Genomic DNA, 19,945 nt, shown 5'->3' on the forward strand with positions numbered 1-19,945 from the left:
TGACCTCAGGGTCCTGGGATTGAGCCCCACATCAGGCTTTCTGCTCAGTGGGGAGCCTGCTTCCCCTCCTCTCTCTGCCTGCCTCTCTGTCTACTTGTGATCTCTCTGTGTCAAATAAATAAATAAAATCTTAAAAAAAAATTCTTTGCCAAAACAACAATGGAATGATTAATGGAGTTCTAGCTATATGTTAACCCACTCAGAGATTCAGTATCAGTGTGTAATGCAGATGAGACATTTTGGGTTAGGGTGTTCTGTTGCAGACAGTCTCCTAGTTGAGTCAATTGTAGGTTTATTCTGAGTGTACAAGATGGTGCTGCACACTGTGTGCAATTTCTATTGCACACAGGAAACTTCAGAACCAGCAGAAATTAGGGTATATATGGTCCAGTGTTGAGGAGAAGCAGAGGAGGTGGTGGTGATGTAGTTTATTGGATGGATGCTCAGTGGGTTTGTGGTGAGGATTTATGCTAATTTGAGTCAAGAGGATATCCAGGTTTCTTAACACCCCAGTGCAGGTGGTTCAGGTTCTTCGAACAATGTGTTTGTCCTGGTTTCCTCTCAATGTGCGTAAGGCTTTATAAAAAATGGGAGAGGGGAAAATGGGCAAGACAACCCACTTTCGGGGAAGAGAAAAATATTTCTGAAGAGCCTTTACCTCATCGATGTTGTCTTTTCGGGGGGGGCTATGGAAATATGGCACATAGTCATAGGGGGCTATGATGTTCAGATAATCTCTTCTTAAATTTGCCATCCTTTCCCCATAGAGCTAAGTTTATTTCTTTTCCTCAGGCTTCTGAGCATCTGTCAGCCCTTCTTCTTTTTGAAGACAACTCAGCCTTTTTAGCATCTTCTGAACTTTGTCCTATCAATAAATGATTCGGTCTTGTGTCGCTGATCTCTCCTTTACTAGTTCCTTCTGGTCAGTGCCTCTCATTTAGAACAAAACAAAATTCATGAATTCTGAGTCTTCCTCTAGTTGATATCTCTGCTGCAAACTTCTCAAAAGACTAGTCTCTTGACGCAGAGCCATAAAAAGCTGGGTGGATGAAGGTTCAAGGTGGAGAGGACAATATTTGGCTCAGATAGCAAGTTGGAGGCTGCCTTAAATCATAGCTGTTGCTGAGTGACAGATCTGTAGAGGATAGCAAGGTGAGGCTTCCTCCCAAATGTTGGTCCTGACCAAAATATGTGGAATCCTATTTCAAGGTAAGACTCATTTATCTAAAGACTGGGAAGACAGATCAAAGCCTGTATGCCTCAAATCCCTAAGGCTGTTCATTTCTCAGTGAGATTTTGGGACGGTCGGACCCAGTGTCTTCCCTTCCTCAATCCTTCCTTCCCTGCATTCCTCAATCCGCTGTAATCACACTGGTTCCCATCTCAACCATTCCACTGGTGCCACTCTCATCTGGATCATCTGGGCTCTGTTTCCTGAATTCAATAGTCACTCCTTATTCACTCTCTTATCAGAACTTCACTATTAACAAGATCATGTCTGCCCTCAGGACATGCTCTATTTTATAGGCTTCTAAGACATTCCTCTTTCCTGGTTCTTGTACATCTCTGCTTCTTCTTTAAACCTTGTAGGCTTCTTGTTCTCTCCCTACTTTTCTATATTAGTGATAGCCATACAGAAGCTGGATATTAATTATAGAAATCTGGTAACTTTGCAAGAGACTGAAACATGTTTTCTTCTCTATTAAGTGTTCTTATTTTAAGGCAGAATGTATAGAATGATCAAATTCCTTCATAAAAACTTAGAACAGTCATTTTAAGATTTGGTTTGTTCAGTTAAAGATAGTTTCAGCCCCCTTATAAATAAGGGTGAAGATGGCAAAGTGAAGAATTTGTTTCCAACATCTGTGATATAAAGAGGCTTTTAAGCCTGGTATGTGGATTTGAAGAGCCTGGTCATTGCCCTTTTGAAATATCACTGGAAATAAAGCATCAGAATATCTCTGTCTGGTGTTTGTGGTGCTACTTAGTGGCCATTTCAACAAAGCCCCTACCCCATTCCCACCTGAATATTCAGAGTATAGTGTTCGAAAGGAGGCAAAATTTGGAGGAAACTAGGTATTTTCATCTTGGTGTTTGTAAAATATAAAGCTCCTGAGTGAAACCTGTGCTAAGCCCATGCCCAATTCCCATGGTGTGGTGTCTATTTTGTGCTAATTAAATTGCCTAGGATTTCTACTTGACTATAATCTACATAGTTTTCAGTTATCCCCAGGCTCTAATGAGACTATGATTATGAGGGAGTTAGGTTCCTGTAGACAAAGTAACTGGGTGCTCCTCAAGGTTCTGACCTCAGGAATTTTCTCTTTTCACATTGTCATCCTCTGGAGCTATCACGACCGTCCTTAGAGTTTCAAATATTACCGCAAAACCCATCTCTTTGACTCAGAGCTCTCTCCCATTCCTCAGATTCATATCTAATGCCTCCTTGCTGTGTACCTCCACCTGGAGGTCTTTTCAAAGATACCTCAAATCCTTTATGGCCCAAACTGAATTCATTGATGTCTATCTTAATGGACATCTCTGCCCATTACCACTGATGTGCTGGAAACCCAGGGGTCATCTTTGGCTCGTCCATCATTGTTACCCATCACACCTGGTTCTCTGATTATTTCTCCATTCTCATCACTTGCCTCCTTCCAGCTCTGTGGCTCAGCAACAAACTGCTTAGAGACTCACCACTTAATCTCTTATTTCTTGCCATTACTAATGATCATCTTTCTGTCTGGAGTACAAACCCTCACCACAGTCCCCTTTACTTTTATAGCTCCCAAGTCTTCAAAATGCAGCTCAGATGTTTCCTCTGCAGGAAGCCTCCCCTGGCAAGGTCTCACTTTCTCTTGTTGTTGGGTACCATTAAAACTCCCTTTAGAGTATTATCCTCCCAATATCCATTTATGAAACGTACACACCATTATTAGCTCCTTTTAGGCAAGAATGTCATTTTTCTCCTTTCTCTATCCTTACTTTTTAGGAGATTTTTGTAGGGAAGGCACTCATTTTCTGCTTGTGAAATTAGTGTAACAGATGGGATTTTGCCTCCACTCCCCAATCATGTGAGATCCCACATCGTTTGAGCTCTTGAAACTCAAAGAATGTTTGGAGTCATCTGTGAATCTTTTCATCCTCTTTTGAGAGGCTCTCTCTGTCCTCTCTCTCTGTAATAGAGATCAAACCCCAGAAAAGAACGTGCAAGGGGCAGTTCAACATGATGTTGTGTGTGTTGGATACTGTGCGGTTTCCACTAGAAATTATTAGATTTATGTTATAATTCCTGATGAAGAGGCCAGTGGGTTGGTTGAAAAGAAAATGCCATTTGGTCATCAGTGACAGAATCAATAAAAACCAGGTAGAACATATGAACTGTATGTAAATTACTGCAGTGAGAAGTGTCCAGATTATTGATAAGCATTAAGAGCTATGAGAAGATTATACCTTTTGACTCAGTGATTCTATTGAGAATCTATTTTAAGAAGAAATCATTGTTACTGGAAGATTTGTATAGAGATATTTAACACTGCATTACTTACAATTTTAAAAGAGAGTGGAAAGATCCTAAATACCAAACATTAAGGTTTGAGTAAATGATACACTTCTTATATGATAAAATATTATGTAGCCATTAAAATTATGTTGACAAGGAGTTTTAACAACATTAGGAAATACATATTAAAATGGCTAAGCTAAGTAGAAAAAGAAGTGAATATAAAATTGCATATATATGTTGTAACTCAATTATATAAAAATGCTGAAAAGTTCTGGAAAGAAATGCAAATAAAAGTTTAATGGCAGTTATCAGTAGGTTGAGATTATAGACTATTATTGTTATTATTTTTCTTTCTATATTTGCACTTTTCAAATGTTTCATGACAAACATATGCCGTATTTACATCAAGCAAAGCACAAATGTTTAATAACAAAAGTAGAACATGTTTTCCCTAGAAGTGGAGGTAATCAAAGGATTGAATAATTGTTTGCTTTACACTGATAAAATGATTTTTAGGTTATAAAATATCAAAAGGCAGCTATCTTGGGAGGTAAAAATATCATCAATATCCTAAAATGAGGATACAATTTGCAAGTTATTATAGTGAACCAGATTTTCATAGTTACTTTGCTGTTTTCCTTTTTGTTTTGTAGCTTCTACCTCTGCACCTGAGTCAGCTTTTAAATGGTCCCTTCCTGAAGCATGGACAGGGATTGAAGAGGGTTGGGGAGGACACAACCATACCATTCCAGGTCCTGGAGATGATGTCCTGATTTTACCCAGTGAGTAAAACAGTATGCAAATGAAATAATCACAGACAGACTAAACCAGAACAATCCAGTTGGGGATTATTTGTCATTTAAATATATGGTACAGATACAGAATGTGGACAATCTTATTTGTAGGCACTCACATCTACAACCTTCTTTTCTGAATTATTATAGGTGAAGAATTTCATAATCTTATGAAATCCAGAAAAAATTCGCTCCGCTAACCTTCATTAAAGGTGGACTAAGTAGTCACAATACCACAAGGAATTATAATAATTCACTAATGGGATATTTTTCTTATGTGGCAGAGAACAGATTTGCAGAAAGTTTTAGTGTCCTTATGTTGGAAAGACATAAGTGTTTGGAAAGAAGCAATTTGCAAATGCTTTCTTTTCTTTTGCCTTTTGTGAATCTTTTAAATACAGAACTTTTAAACTTTAAGTATAGAATCTTTCAAATACAGAAAAAATGATGAATAAGTTCTTCTGTTGCCATGATTTTTCAAAGATGATGGAAAGGGAAATAGATGAATTAAACAGAAAAAGAATAGTCTATGTACATGTGTATGTACGTATATATGTATGTATGATCTGTCTGGCACTCTCTTCCCACATAGACACATATGGAGGAAGATGTTTCTTCAGATAAACAGAAACACATACCCATACTTAAAAATTTCTTCTTTCTTTTTTTTTAAAAGATTTTTATTATTATTATTATTGTTTTAAGTAATAGCTATTGCCAAAGTGGGGCTCAAACTCACCACCCTGAGATCAAGTCACCTGCTTCACCAACTGAGCCAGCCAGGTGCCCTTAAAATTCATTTCTTAAGAGCAAGTTCTTGAAACTCCCAGAAAATCTCCCTACCCTTAGAAGAAAATGTTCTTCAAAGAACAAATATATTCTCCTTAAAAGACCTAATTTCATTTATGGCTCAGTTTGAACTTCCTAAGGTAATATTGAATTTCAAAAAATACTGGAAAAAGAACTTTGGGTCATCTGCAAAGGGCTAACAATGATAATATTGAACGTTCATTGACAGCTAACAACAGGGCAGGAATGATTCTCCACATGTTAAAAAATTCAACCCTGAGAAGAACTTCTTTGTGATATAAGTGATATTATCATCCCCATTTTTTTTAGAGCTTAATTAATTTATTTATTTGAATGCACACTTGAGCTGGGAGGAGGGGCAGAGGGAGGAGCAGGCCCCCCAATGGGTGGGAAGTCTGAGATCCCAGGACCCTGAGACCATGAGTGGATCCCAAGGCAGTTGCTGGGCCGCTGAGCCACCCAGGTGCCCCCATCATGCCTATTTTTACTGACCAGGAAACAGAGGCCTAGGACAGGTAAGTCACTTGCCCAGATTCCTGCAGTTTGAAGTTCAGCCTCAGGACTTTAACCCCCCGCAGTCTGACTCGAAGGCCTTATTCTTAACCCATCAAACGCATTCCCTTTCTGAAAGGACGAAGAGGGAATGAAAAAGAGTAGTTGTGTTGCTTGTTTTATTTAGGATAAAAAAATGAAGGCAGGATGATTAAAACACGGAAAGCACCTCTGGGCATGGGGGTGTGCTGGTAGAGCTGTGCAGAGAGAGATGAAGGACAAGGAGGGGGTGGACTGACCAGTGGGAACTTCAACTATTATTATCATCCAACTCCCCTATCATCCACCTCTTTCAATGGAGAATGTAACTTTTTGAATAAACAATCTCATGAGTCATTCCCATACGGAAGGGAAAAATCTGAACAATAACTGCATGGTTAAAAAATCTTAATGGCCCTGGGCTATGGTTTTTCCCACTGAGCAAGCTGTTTCCCCCCACCCCATGCAGGAAGCAAGCGAAGCTTTTGAAGGTTGCCAAGCTTTTTGTATCCTTTGGGACCTTTACGCTGAGAGAGGAGTCCTCTTGGCTATCTTGCTGGGCACTGCAGTTGACTGTATCGTCCTGACTTTGGGGAGCCCCCAGCATTGTCTGTCATGCTTCCTTTGTTTGTGTGTGGTCATTCATAAGATGGGCCTGAATTCTCCATGAAGCTGCTCTTAAGTAGCACAGACTAGATAGATAAAATAGCACAGATCAGTGCTTTGGGAAAAAGTGGGGCATGAGGGGAGAGGCCCAAGCACTGGCTGTGTAAAGTATCTTTCTTATTTCGAGAATCAGAGACATTAAGATTTTTTAACCATGCAGTTATTGTTCATTATTTCTGGTTTCCAAATGGAAAGATAAGTGAATGAAAACGGATGTGTGATATGTAATAGATGAAGTCCTTGTTGTTCTGTTGCCTTTTTCCCCTTCCCTTATAATTATGCTCTCTTTTAACTCCAACAAGCGATCTTACAGTGGCCAACATTTTAATCTGTTGTTCTGTTCCGTTTGGGGTCTCACATAGAAGTTTTTCTGGCTTACTTTTCCTTTCAGGTTTTTGGAAAACCCTGATATCTTGACTTTTGATGGACTTTAGTTTAAATTCACCTTCTCTTTCTACTTGTGGTTTTGTATCCTCGACTTTTGTCTAGTTCTCCTGGTTTCACTCATTCTCAGTCTTCATTGAATCAAGTAAGTTTGTTCACCCATGTGTGGCCCAAAATAGACAAACAAATACTGCTTGAGTGGAGTGTACAATCTCAGTGCTGCCACCCACAATTTAATATTAGAGTTAAATCTTTTGAGATTGATGGGTCTGATACAGTACAACTGTTAAGACTGTGCAGGTCTGTGAAAAATAATTCTCCTTTGAGCAGACACCTATGAATTAAGATTTTTATGATGATGCTGTTGATGATGATAGCAACAGATATAATTTGAGTGTTGGTGTGTGCCCTGCACTCTGCATGTTCTACATGGTTTTTCACAATTAATTCTCACAACCAGTTTATGAGTGAATCCTACTGTTGTCCTCTGTTTCATAGTTGAGGAATCTGAGACACAGAAAGGTTAAGTAACTTGCCTAAGTTTCATCCAACTAGTGAATCAAGAGGCTGAGACAAGAAATCAGTTTAATTCCAGAGCCCTTTTTATAGTGTTATTTAAAAAACAAAACAAAACAAAACTAAACTAAACTCACTATCATCCCTGCCTGTTTTGATTCATCCAAATCAGATTACGTATTATACAGGATTTAAACTTCTCTGCTTATTGTTCACATTGTCTCCTTCACTCAGAATTAAAAAGGGAAAAAAATAACCCAGCTATTTATTGAGTACCTAGCATATGTGAGATCCTGGAAGAATTCAATCTTACCACATCCCCTTTAGGTACAGACACTTGAGGAAACTGGCGAAACTTCTCAAAGAGGTATCTGATGTAACAAGCCTTGAGTAAAAGCGTGTGCTTTACATCAGGCAGCAAATGTAGCTGTATTTCAAGTTAACACTTTTTTCCAATTCTGTTTAGCCAACGTATACTGAACACTCAGTGTTTGAGGCACTGTACCAGGTGCTGCTGACGTGGGGCTCCAAAGGCAAGTCAGATACACCATAACCTAGAATAAATAGCTAGGGATTTAGCTGAGTCAATAAAACACAGATACATAATAATACAACAAAAGACTGGAATCAGCAATAGAAGTGTTTTGAATCAAAATGTCTCTGGTGAATGGAAGAGAGATGGCCTCGTGGCAGAAGAGGACCTTGAAAGATGGAGTAGGGATCTGAGGGGCTGTTAAGAGACACAAAGACCTATTGGGGAGTTAGTGATGCTTCGGGAGATGAGGACAGGCTATTGACTAGGATAAACCTGGGTTCACATTTGTATTTTGACATTGACCAATTATGTGGCATTGGACAAGTTTTAAACTTCTCTGACCCTCATCTGTAAAATGAGGGCTATAATTAATATGGATGTCATGGTGTTAAAAAGATGAAATGAGATAATGTCAGTACATATGACCACTGCATAGAGTATTGGCAGTAATGGAATTAGAGATGAAAGCCGTGATTTTTAATGTATCAGGTGCTCTTTTCCTTCATTTTTCCATCTGGCTGCCCCCGTTGGCCTCTGGAATTAGCGACACTTTGTATTTGCTTTCCAATGGCTTATTATTTAATTTTCACAACATCCTTGGGAGCTAAATAGGTAATAACTATTATTACAGTAAAAACCCATTTTTACATAATACGATTTTAATGGAACTGCTGATTTTACAAAATGAAAGTGACTGGTAAAGAAGATTTAAGTGATACTTTTGAACCTCTAATATAATTTTATGGTGTTTTGTGTATTTTAATTCATTAATAAAGGAAACGTGTAGAACATTCCCATCATTATTCAAATAGAATAGCATAATTTTTCAATAAAATTCTTAGGGTAAATTGCCTATTTCCATTTTCTGGGAAATCAATTTTATGGAATGACCTCAGACCCATCCTATTCCATAAAAATAGGACTTTACTGTACTAATAAAAGATATCACTATCTTAAGTATGATACCATTTTCCTCCAAGGCGTTCTGTCTTTATAGACATTGGCTTTTGAAAAAGCTGTAAATTCTTCTCGGTGGTATTATATGGAGTCAGCTAAGGTAATCATGAAGAATTTGCTTTGCATTTTAGTTTATGATAACTTTGCTTCCCATAAACAAGTATATCTGATTGTCTTTGCCTCCTAAATATGAAAGAATTGGTATAAATGCATTCTAGACATCTTACAGAGTGGAAGCGAGTTCTATCTGCCATATTATACAAATTGCACTTTCGCAAGCATGAACGGTCAATGGACGAAACAGTCCTGCTAACCTGTACTTCACGTTTTGTCCTGAAATGACCTGAGAGGATTTGTATACACTGCTTCCAGTGCTTTCTCTGAAGGAATTATAGCCATGACAGGATGATACCCTTTTCACACAGAGGAGGCGTAATGAAAGGAAAATATGTTTTAATTCCAAGTGATAGGATTCTGTTCTGAAGGGTACAGATATGATATCATATAGCCTCCAGCACAGTGTGTGTGTATGTGTGTGTGTGTGTGTGTGTGAGATATTATTCACTGTGTTCCTTTTTCTGTATCACTTTGAACTCTCCTTATTTGAAGAAATGAATGGGAGAATACTGTTTTTTCCTTTATAATAGTTCTTCTGTTTGTTCTGATTTTTCAATACTTGGGTATTTTAAATGGCAGAGAAGCTCATCAAAGCCGTGTGATGTTCAAAGATGGCAATATTTAATGCATTGCTTTGTTAAATCACAAGGCATTAAAGTTGGTGATATGAGGTGAAATGATCATAAATCAGAAAGTAATATTGGGGGGAGAATTGATGCAGAATGTTGTAATCATAGCATTATTAGTTTGATTTACTTTTTTCTTACTTGAGATTAGAACTACTTGAGGATAAGATACATGTAACAGAGATTTAAATATGCAAAATCAATTAGAAATCAGATATAATACCTATTATGTTACATCCCTGTAGCTTGAGTACTTTTCAATATTCTGACCTTGACCCATTTGGATGAAACCAAAGAGTCTTGCAAACCATCACCCCATTTGTTCTGGATTAGTGGCAAATGGAAAAGGGAAGAAATTTAAGCTTAGGTTACTGGGGTCCTTTTTATGAAGCATGGCATTAGAATGGTGACTGACATGTTCTGGAAATCTATTTCTATTTAACAAACCACCTGGAAACTTAATAGCTCAAAGCCCACATTTTATTTTGCTCATAATTTTGTGGGGAAGACTGGAGTATTCCTCTTTGGGATCTTCCAGGCATTACAGAGAGATGGTGGCTGGAAAGTAGTGATCTAAAAGCTCAGCTTGGGCTGCGTGATTTCAGATGGCTAACTCCCATGGCTGGTGATCTGTGTTGGTTATTATGGGCTGGGAGCTCAGTCCAGGCTGTCAACTGAGAGGCCTCAGTTTCTTTGTGGAGCTTCCTGGGTTTTCTCCCAGCATGGCAGCTGGATTCCAAGAAAGAGCAGTCTAAGAGGGAGTTCTCTAAGTGTGAGCAGTCCAAGAGACCTGGGTGGAAGCTGCATGTCTTCTAAGTCAACCTTAGCAGCCTCAGAATATTATTATGACTACTGCATTCTCTTGGTCAAGTGAGGCACTAAAGGCAGCCCAGATACAGGGGAGGAGACTTGGGCTCTGCCCCTCAATGGGAGGACCAGCAAAGAACTTGCAGCTGTCTTTAATCTCACTGCTGTGTATGTGTTTATGTATGTGAGTGTGTGTGTGCAGGCATGTAATCAGGAGCAGATGTACCTGACTTAATTCAAAAGGTTTGAGGTTTTAGGGTCTGCTAAATTTGTACTGTCTTTCTTCTCTGGGAAGAATTTATTTAGATTCTGTTGGCTTACCTGAATCAGAAATTGAAGAACACCAGGAGAGAGACTGTCCAAAAGATTTTAGTTTCTTTATTCTTTACAACTTATGAGGTTTGGTGGTCTGGTATTGCCTTTTTGACACCCCAAAGTAAAATTCTTCAACCCTCTGCACAGAATTGTGGGCCCCTGACCTGGGACTGCTCACTTCAAGGCGGGGGCGGGGGGGTTGGATGACAATGTTTGGACTGGAGCATTTATCCATATTTTCACATGCACAACCAGAAGCCTCTTCTTGGGAGGGAGGGTTGTGCTGGGCAGAGGGGAGGAACAGAGCACAAATATTTTGAACATTTTATTTCTTTGAGGGTAGAAATTAAAAGTGTGCAGGGAACACAGGATTTTCTTTTACTTTATATGGAATATGAATGGGAAAGCTATTCTTTAAGATTTTATGGGTAAGAACAGATGAATATGATTTTTAAAGAAGTACTTTTGACACAGAAACTAATCAGTATTATTACCAAATAAATAAAAAAAAATCTGAAACTAGGGATCAAAGGATCTTTAGATACTGTATAAATCTCCTTCCTTTTAGGCAGTTACTTGAAGGAGAATATAGACCGTGAACGTTGCTTAATGGTAAAGGGTATTAAGGCCATGTTCTTCCCACAAGAAGGAAAACTCCAAATCTCAGGTTTCATGGGGCAAGTGTTTCCACAGACCTCCCCAAATAATTCTGAAATATTGAATGTACATTGGCTTTTCATACATCCATCAATTTAAGAATGTACTATAGAAGCTCACTCTTGAAGGCAATTTAAGTGTAAAATCCTTTGCAATATGGAGTCCTTTGATGAACTGAATGATCATCTAGGAATTGGTTTTATTCTGAGGTGTCTTTATGTGGATTTACTTATATTAAGTAAATATTAATATATATGTAAAATATGGGTACATAGCATTGTCGAAGCTGCTAGGCAATTTAGTGGCTATCTAATTCAACTGAAAAGAGCTAAGGTAATGCAAGTGTTTTAGAAACTGTAAAATGCTGTGAAATGCATTATTATTGCCCAGAGTTCTGTGGTATTTTGTACCAAGCATAAGAGCAGAATTTCTGTCTCCTTGTTCTCAACCCAGTGTTGTAAATTGCCTCCTGAAATTTATAAGAAGGGATATTGTTGCTTTATTTGTTGTTTTAGATTTCTGTTTCCTTAAAATAGGATTACATCTCCAAGACATAGTTGTAGCCTCAGGAGTTCCTTCTAGTTGCAATGACCATGATTCGGATGGCTTCTTATGAGTTAATAGTAGTAGTACCCTAACTACTGACTAAAGCCTATAACAGAGTGCCCTTTCAAGGAGTGGACAATTCCAAACAGGAGTTGAAATTTAAAAAAAAAAAGTATTTTTATGGTTATTTAGGTTTTCTCCATCAAAATTGAAGTCCAGTTAAAATAACAGCAGCACAGAAATTTTTACTTCCTGTAAGAGACAAAAGGAACATTATTTCAAAAAAAATAAGTCAAAATAAGTTGATCTCCTTTTCCTAATCTCAATTTGTCAATCTCTGCTTGACTCATGGTATTTGTTTCTGGGCTAATTAGAACTCACTTAGAATCTTCTCTTGGGACCCAAAGTCATGCAGGCCCTTATACTCTTTATGGCTTGCTAACTTGCTGGAACTAATGAGAGTTCTACTTGAACTGAGTGGTTTTTCAAGCCCTTTGCTGTCATTACTCACCTGAGAAACATACTCATTGTCATAGCCCATTAGTATTAGCATCATAGCGATTCTTTAGGAGGGGATATATTTCCTCAGGGTTTGCAGATCATAATTTGGGGGAGGGGCAGGGTGGTATTGATAAGTGTGAGGTACTAAGAGGCCCAGGGCTTATTTTGGTAGTCATCCCCAACTGGAGAACCACTGCTTTTATCAGTTTACAAACTCCTGACTCCAGGCTTCCAGAAGTGGGACCTTTCCAGGCACCTTCTGTTTCAATCTAATGGGTATGCCTATAAAACAACCATGGTGCTTTTCCTTCAATTTCAATAGATGTGATATCTTTCTTGCTATAACAACTTCTTTCTCCTCCATAACCTCTGCATACCTCTGTGCATAGTATCATAGTACTTTTTAAAAAATACTGTGCATTATTTTCCTAAGTATTTTTAAGTATACTTTGACCTTGACAGTATAAACTACCAGCTTCATAGTAGCATACGTGCATTGGTGGTTGCTATGGAAACATGCTACTGTGGTGGGAAGCAGAACTGGAAGGTCTTGGCCTTTTATTAATTGTGAAAAATAGAGAGAATGAGCCTGAAAAGAGTACTCAGAGCTCTTGTGCATGTGTGAATTGCTAGGGATGCCATCAATAAAGAGAGAGGATGCAGGGGAAGGAATAGATTTAGTGTATGTCCCTTAGACATATACTAAACTTGATGTGCAGATGCCTTGAATGGTAACTGGAAATGTGGACCAGAAGTTTGGGAGGGAAGCCAGTTGGGCATCTAGACTTAGATATGATAATCCTCAGAAGAGTTGACTGAGGAATCCTTGGGGATTGAACTAGGGTTAGAGCCAATAGGAGAGCCATCACACATGGCTACAAGGAGAGGGTAGGACACAACATCTTGGAAGAGATTCTAATTTAGGTGGCAGGAAAAGAAACCAGAGAAGGAGCAATCGTGAAACTAGGACATGAGCTAAGATAGCAGAAGGCAAGGAAAGAGCAACATGAGATGGTGGGGGTGGTTGACAGTAAATGTTCCAAGGAGGACAAGGGGGATTGGTCATTTAGAAATTGCCTGAGGATAAACTGCCTGCTCCTTGGGAGCTGCTACAAGTGAAATGCAAAATCTAATGCTTGTCTGGTCTTACACTTTCACACATCTACATTGGATCCCTGTGGAAACCCTTGTAGAGATCAGTGTCTTTAAGGACCCCCATATCTTTGTTAAAACTAAAAGCAATCACTCTCAGCACTTCTAGGGTGGCAAACAAGTTGTTCCTGGTCATGCTTTGGTTAGAATACTAAGTGTTCTAAATTAATAGGCTCCTATGATAGGTTAATTACAATAGAATAGGTCAATTTGTACAGTTCAGTCAGGTCGGGAAAATAGATGATAATCTCTATGATATCAACTGTCATTTCCTAAAGGGGTTTAGTATTATAGAAACAGAGAATAGGACAAAAGACAATTTTTTACAAATATCTAGTGGATTGTGTATAATTCTTATGATGAGTTTCATTCTGGAGGTAAGAGTTGAAGGTCATATTTAAGCCAGGTAGCATCATCAGAGAACCTCCAATTCTTTTCAACTTCAGGATACTGAAAGCAGCAGCCAGAGATTTTGATATTTATTTTCAGGTGTTGATGTTAGGAACAAATTTCTTTAAAGTCATTAGTAAATAGAATGACCAGCTCCTCTGGTATATCCGGGACTTTCGGTGATAACACCTAGACAGTCTATGGCAAAGTAGGATGGGTTAGTCAGCCCACTAAGAAATCACTTTTTAAGTTCCTACCAACCCCATATTCTATCATTTGCCTTTCTACAAATTTGCTGAGAATTAATGCAGCTTTTCATGCTTTAAATAAGTAAACTGATATTTTACCTGGTTTTATTCCCTCAGGAAATTTGTCTCATGGAATTAATATTCTTTGAAGAGACACAGGAATTTCTTACAAGCGAAAGGGATCTGAATGATTGCATATGCATTTTGCCCTCCTGGTTGGGGTTGGGGAAGTAGAGCCAAGTAAGGAACGGCTGCCATGGTGTCCTTAATATAGAGCAGGGCTTTTTTTTTTTTTCACTTGCTCTAATTGAATTACATCTTTTTTCTCTTTACTTCATGGTCTGTTTTCCCATGCAGATATTCTTGGAACGTAGAATTAAATAATTCATGATTTCCCAACTATTGATTTAGTAGGTATAGCTGCCATTTCTTGAGTTGATTATAGTTTCTTGAGGTTGCTTTTGGAGTTTCTTCATATGCAGAGCTTTATACATAAAAGAAGTGTGTCCAGTGAGGAGGCCCTTCGGCAGGACAGAAAGAACATAGGGAGCTTGCTGTCAACTCCTGAGTCACCATGCTTTTATGCAATCCAGGAGTTCTTAACTTTTCATGTGCTCCAGGTCTGATTGGTAGTCTGGTGAAACTTACATCCATTCTCATAATAATATTTTCCATGCATAAGATAAAATAGGATTATAGGGGCACCTGGGTGGCTCAGTCAGTTAAGTGTCTATCTTTGGCTCAGGTCATGATCTCAGGGTCCTGGGATTGAGCCCCAAGTCTGACTCCCTCTCTGCCTCTGTCCCTGCCCCCTGCTTATGCTTGCTCATGCTTTCTCTCAAATAAATACAGTCTTTTAAAAATAGGATTATGAATGAAACCAGTTATATATTTATATTGCTATCAAAATATTAAAAAATAAAATTTGTGATATTTATGCTTCTTTATTAGAGCATTAAATGATAATATCTAGTGCTGATTCTGATTACTATCATAATTTAAATATTGTTGTAGCTATTCTTCAGAAAGCATTGCCATATATTCCTTCTCTCCCTATAATTGTGTGCTGTTCCTCTCCTGGAGAAGTTGGGGCTCACTCCTCTCCCTTTGAATCTGAGCTGGCCAATAGAACGTAGTAGAACTGATGTCCTGGGACTATCGGGGGTAGGTCACAAGAACCCTTATTTAAGATCTTTTTGCCTGAATGTCCTATTTGCTGTTGGGATGCTCCTATTTCAATCCCTTAGGCTTAGGCTATGGGAATTCCAGATCATGTGGAAAGGCCGTGTCTTTCACACTGATTGCTGGCTCCAAATACATGCTAGCTTGTAGGCAACACCAATTTCCAGCCACATCTGTGATCCATCTTGGATAACCAGGCCAATTGAGCCCCATCGTGGGGTCCTGCAGACAACTGTGATAGAATTTTTTTTCCCCTTTATCTGAAAACACATTAAAAATCTCCTATTTTGTCCTTGGGCCAATATTACTCAGGATTTCTTGTAGGGTTAAATAAGGTCTTGTCCATTAGGATTCCACGTGGGCCCTAGAGGAGTTAATGGCCTCCATGCTATCCAAGGGAGCAAAAAGTGACAAAAAACTTCCCCTGAAAGTCAACATTGGATCTTTTTCCCCCCAAATTGATTTACACTTATTCTGTTATGCCATTTGCACACTGTGCCTGATACTAAAGCAGAGTTCAGGAATCATGAATATATTGAACAAATATTTACTGGGTACATGATTTATTATGTTCCAGGCATTTGGCCTTATAATGGGGATAAAATGGTATGCAAAACAGTTGTAATACCTAGGTGGAACTTACTGCCTGGTATGAGAGACAGAAATGTAATCACATATACAATTATAAACTCATAAAATTAACAACTGTTCTGTATGAAACATTTAGAAAGTTCTGAAACCATATATCATGAGGGCCTGGACTGAAAAGGAAGGGAATTCAAGTAGGTAGACCATATTGTAAGGCTAAAAACAACCATTTGTATATTATTATTAATAATAAATGAATCCAGAATTTCTCAAATTGTTTCCTGTGAAACTGGCTCTTTTATAAGTATCACATGGGAGAAAGATAACAAAGTCAAATGAGCTTGGAAAATTTTGGACTAAACACTGAAGAATAACTTCTTTGAATCTGGTCTTTTCAAAGCCTTTTTATATAGGGATACGGATTGTGTAATTTCCAGAAGGGAAATAGTATGTGCTATTTCTCAAAGATGTTTAAGCATGTAATCATTTTATTCATAGAGCAGCTCTGATGCCAGAGTTTTGGGGGAACACTCTGAGTACAAAGTAATCTCACATTTGATCTAATCCTTGCAAGGACTCCATGGGGTTGCATATTCATTTGTATTAGGTAAGATTAGGTCTTCTGTGAATGACAAAGACCTGAGATAGAAGTTTAAATCTTCTTAATAATAGCAGTCTGTTCTACAGAGTCAGGGGCTTGGACTCCATTTATCTTCTTGTTTCACCATGTGTGGCTTTCATTCCCAAAGTCACTCTGTGGTCCAAGATGGTTGCTGGAGCTCCAGCCATTGCAACCACATTCTGAGCAGCAGTATAAAAGGATTTTTCCTAAAAGTCACACATGACACCTCTTCTTACATATTGTTGGCCAAAACTTACCTTGGCCAAAACTTAATTAACTGGAGAGGAAGCTAGGAAATGTAATATTTTGACTAGGTAATAAGATATTCAGCTAAAAATTGGAGGTTTTTTGTTTTGGGGGGTTTTTTATTTGTTTTTGTTTTTGCTTTTGTTTTTTACTAAGGAATAAGAGGGGAAATACTAAGAATCAGCTGGTCATCTCCTTTTACAGCTGAGAAAAATGGACCCCAAAAGGGGTACCCCCCAAATCTCAGAGATCGTAGAGATGGCACAGATTCAAATCCAAACCTCCAGATTCCTTGGGTCTCTCTAGTTCATGACTCTACCCCTATTTACACATTTGGGAGGGATCAAAATAGAGCCTTTGAAAGAATGTGGTATACACAGATAACAGATCTAAACCTGGTGATCCAAAGAGATAAAGACACTGTCAAGTATATTTTCAAGGGAAAGGTAGGAATATATCAGAGGCATATCCCCATATTTAGAAAGTAGCAACACTTGGTTAAGCCAGTCTGTAAGCGAGGTGTGACTGCCTCTCACAATGGATGTATTATTAAGACCAGGACTCAATTTGTCAGGCTGCTGTGTGCCTGCCCAGCGTCAAATGGCTTGTCCTCACTTTTCTTCATTTGTAACATCAGTGACGCTCTGCCAGCCCTGGATCCTGTCTGAAGCCATCTGTTTGCCTCTCTTTATTTACATGATAGCATCACCTGATGGCTGTTCAGTGTCTGGATTAAAAAACTTCCCTCTTACTTAGATCGAGCAGTTTTTTGTCTGGTTTAACCACAGTGGCTAATCCCTCTGACTGCATTTCTCAGTAGTGGGTGGAGAGACGTGGCCATCAGGCCAGTGTGGAGGGTTTGCACAAAGGTGGCGGACTCATTGCGCTGTGTCAGGACTGGCTGGGCTGTGCTCGGCAGTACCTGGGGCAGCTTCGCTCTGCTGTCTTGGGGCCCATTGTTGGTACCAACAAGAACTTGGCATCAGTGTCTCCCAGTGTCCAGGATAGCCCAGAACAGTGTGGGTGCTCTTCACATCTTTGTTAAGTCAGTGGATGAGGGAGCGAGTAGGTGACTAGTGAACTGGATGAACTCTGATTAAATCCCAGGCCCTCTCTTCCATCCATAGTGATGGTGCAGCTACTGGATGTGGGATCGATCACCAGGAGGAGTTGTTTGTTGGCAAATGCCTTGGCTGTTTGTCCTGGGGGACATGGCTCTAGTTCTGAATCAGAGTGTGGACACCCCACGTGCCAAATCCCTTCCTCTCCCTTCAGCCCATCACAGGGCAGGGGCCAGGGTATGGAAGTGCTTTCTTTTTGAGACACCTAGGGAATGATAGTCTAGAACAGTCTCCTCTCACAGACACAGGTGTAGGGTATGGATGTGCTTTCTTCTTGAGACACCTAGGGAATGACAGTCTAGAACAGTCTCCTCTCACAGACACAGGTGTTTATAATTCCAGTCTTCACCATGGTGGCAGTTTTTCTTTCCAAAATCCCAGGGAAAAGGGAAGTGGGCGGGATCCTGGGAGTAGGATTCAAGCTCATCCGTGCTAACTCTGGCAGAGAAATATAGCCACGTTCCTCGACGTAGAGTGGGTCCCAGAATGCTAACACCTAGATAGATCCTCCTGAGGGACAACTGGAAAACTAGATCCTAGAAATACAGATCTGTCTCAGAGATTCTAGAGTTCTGGTAGTATGAGAGCAGAGGCTCTCCTGGAAGCCATGACTCCCCCTCAGTCCTCAGGGGAAATATATTGCCTCGAGTCCTCTGATCACCCGGGTTGCTTTCCTTGTGCTATAGGGGGATGGAGAGCTTGTTTCATAATTTGGGCTAGCCTCAAGCTTGATAATGACCCCAGATGGCTGAGACAAGGTGTCAAATTATGATCTTTTGCCTCAATCTCTTATGAGCTACACAGAGATTAGCTGGACTGGAGTATATTACATCATCACCATCTGTGATTACTCTCCTTATCTCTGTTTGCCTTCATTTAGTTGGTTTGCTTTTGTGAATGGTATATGGACATCTTATCTACATGCATATATATGAGTGTAGGGGAGGTGAGTCCACACATTCGTTAGCTGTCTAATGGAGTGGCTTCCAAAATGGGACATGAAAGTCAATCCATGGAAAAACAGATAGAAAAATCCTAAAACCTGTATTTTAATTTGTTTTTTATCCTATCCCTTGCAAGTTTTACCTTTGTATATGTTTGATGATGTAGATAATATGTATTACATTATAAATTTATCGTTAAATTTATAAGTAAATATTGAGAACAGGTGATTAAAATTTTATTCATTTAGAGCAGGAGTATTTGGCATTTATTTGAATTTTAATACCACAGTACTATTTAATAACTATAGTAAGAATCCTCTTTAAAAGTACTTATTAGTAAAATATGGGCTGTATATGACACACATTATTCAATATGTATATAGTTTTACAGAAGCTTTTAAAATTAGGTTATAGAATATAAAATTAGAAATTTGACTTCAAGAAGCTTAAACCTAAGTTAACCTTTATGGAAATCTGGAAAACTGAAGTGGTCAAAAGCATCAAGTTTCAATTTTCCTAAGGCCTTGGTCTTTCTTTTCTTTTCTTTCTTTCTTTTTTTTTAATTTTTTTTATTTTTAAGATTTTGTTTGTGATAGAGAAGGAGGAGAGAGAAAGGGACAAGCAGACTTCGTGCTGAGTGTGGAACAGAAATGGGATTTGATCCTACAACCCTAAGATCAGGACCTGAATCAAAGTCAAGGGTCAGAGGCTTTACCTCCTGAGCCATCCAGGTGTCCCCAGGCCTGGGTCTTTTGTATTGATTTTGCATATTATTTCAGAAGCTTCTGAGTGTTTTCAAGGGAAATCTTGAAATCACTAGTTCCAACTACAGAGCCCACTGTGATCTGGCCTCATCACCAACCACTTCCCCATGTGCCTTAGTGGCCTAATCACACCTATCTGCTTACCCCTCTGGGGTGGGTCAGCTACTTCTCTTTTCCTTTCCTAGCTGTCCCCACCTCCCCTCTTGGCTCCCCTCCCCTTTCCACAGAGAGATGTGACTGTCATGCTGAGAATCTTGTCAAACAAGGGATGGGTGAAGGCTGGTGGGTCCCTAAGAACCTTAGCAACTGACTGGGAGGTGCTGACCATGTTGGGGAGCCCCCGTGGTCTGCCAAGGAACCCAGTCTGGAAACCATTCAGCGCCAGGATTCATTTAGAACCTTTGAGCCAGACACTTGTTCT

At 39.2% G+C, this 19,945-nt stretch overlaps 1 protein-coding gene across 12 annotated transcripts in view; it reads left to right on the forward strand.

Annotated features, from left to right (window-relative positions):
- PKHD1 (PKHD1 ciliary IPT domain containing fibrocystin/polyductin) overlaps nt 1-19,945 on the forward strand; it is a 478,342-nt gene that overhangs the window by 243,066 nt on the left and 215,331 nt on the right. For all 12 annotated transcript variants that reach the window (XM_059400266.1, XM_059400267.1, XM_059400265.1 and 9 more), the window contains one exon: nt 4,159-4,287. In XM_059400266.1, coding sequence (XP_059256249.1) covers nt 4,159-4,287 — 129 coding nt within the window. The remainder of the gene's footprint in view (nt 1-4,158; nt 4,288-19,945) is intronic.

Source organism: Mustela nigripes, chromosome 5 (assembly GCF_022355385.1).
Source record: "Mustela nigripes isolate SB6536 chromosome 5, MUSNIG.SB6536, whole genome shotgun sequence".
Classification (NCBI taxonomy): Eukaryota; Metazoa; Chordata; class Mammalia; order Carnivora; family Mustelidae; genus Mustela; species Mustela nigripes.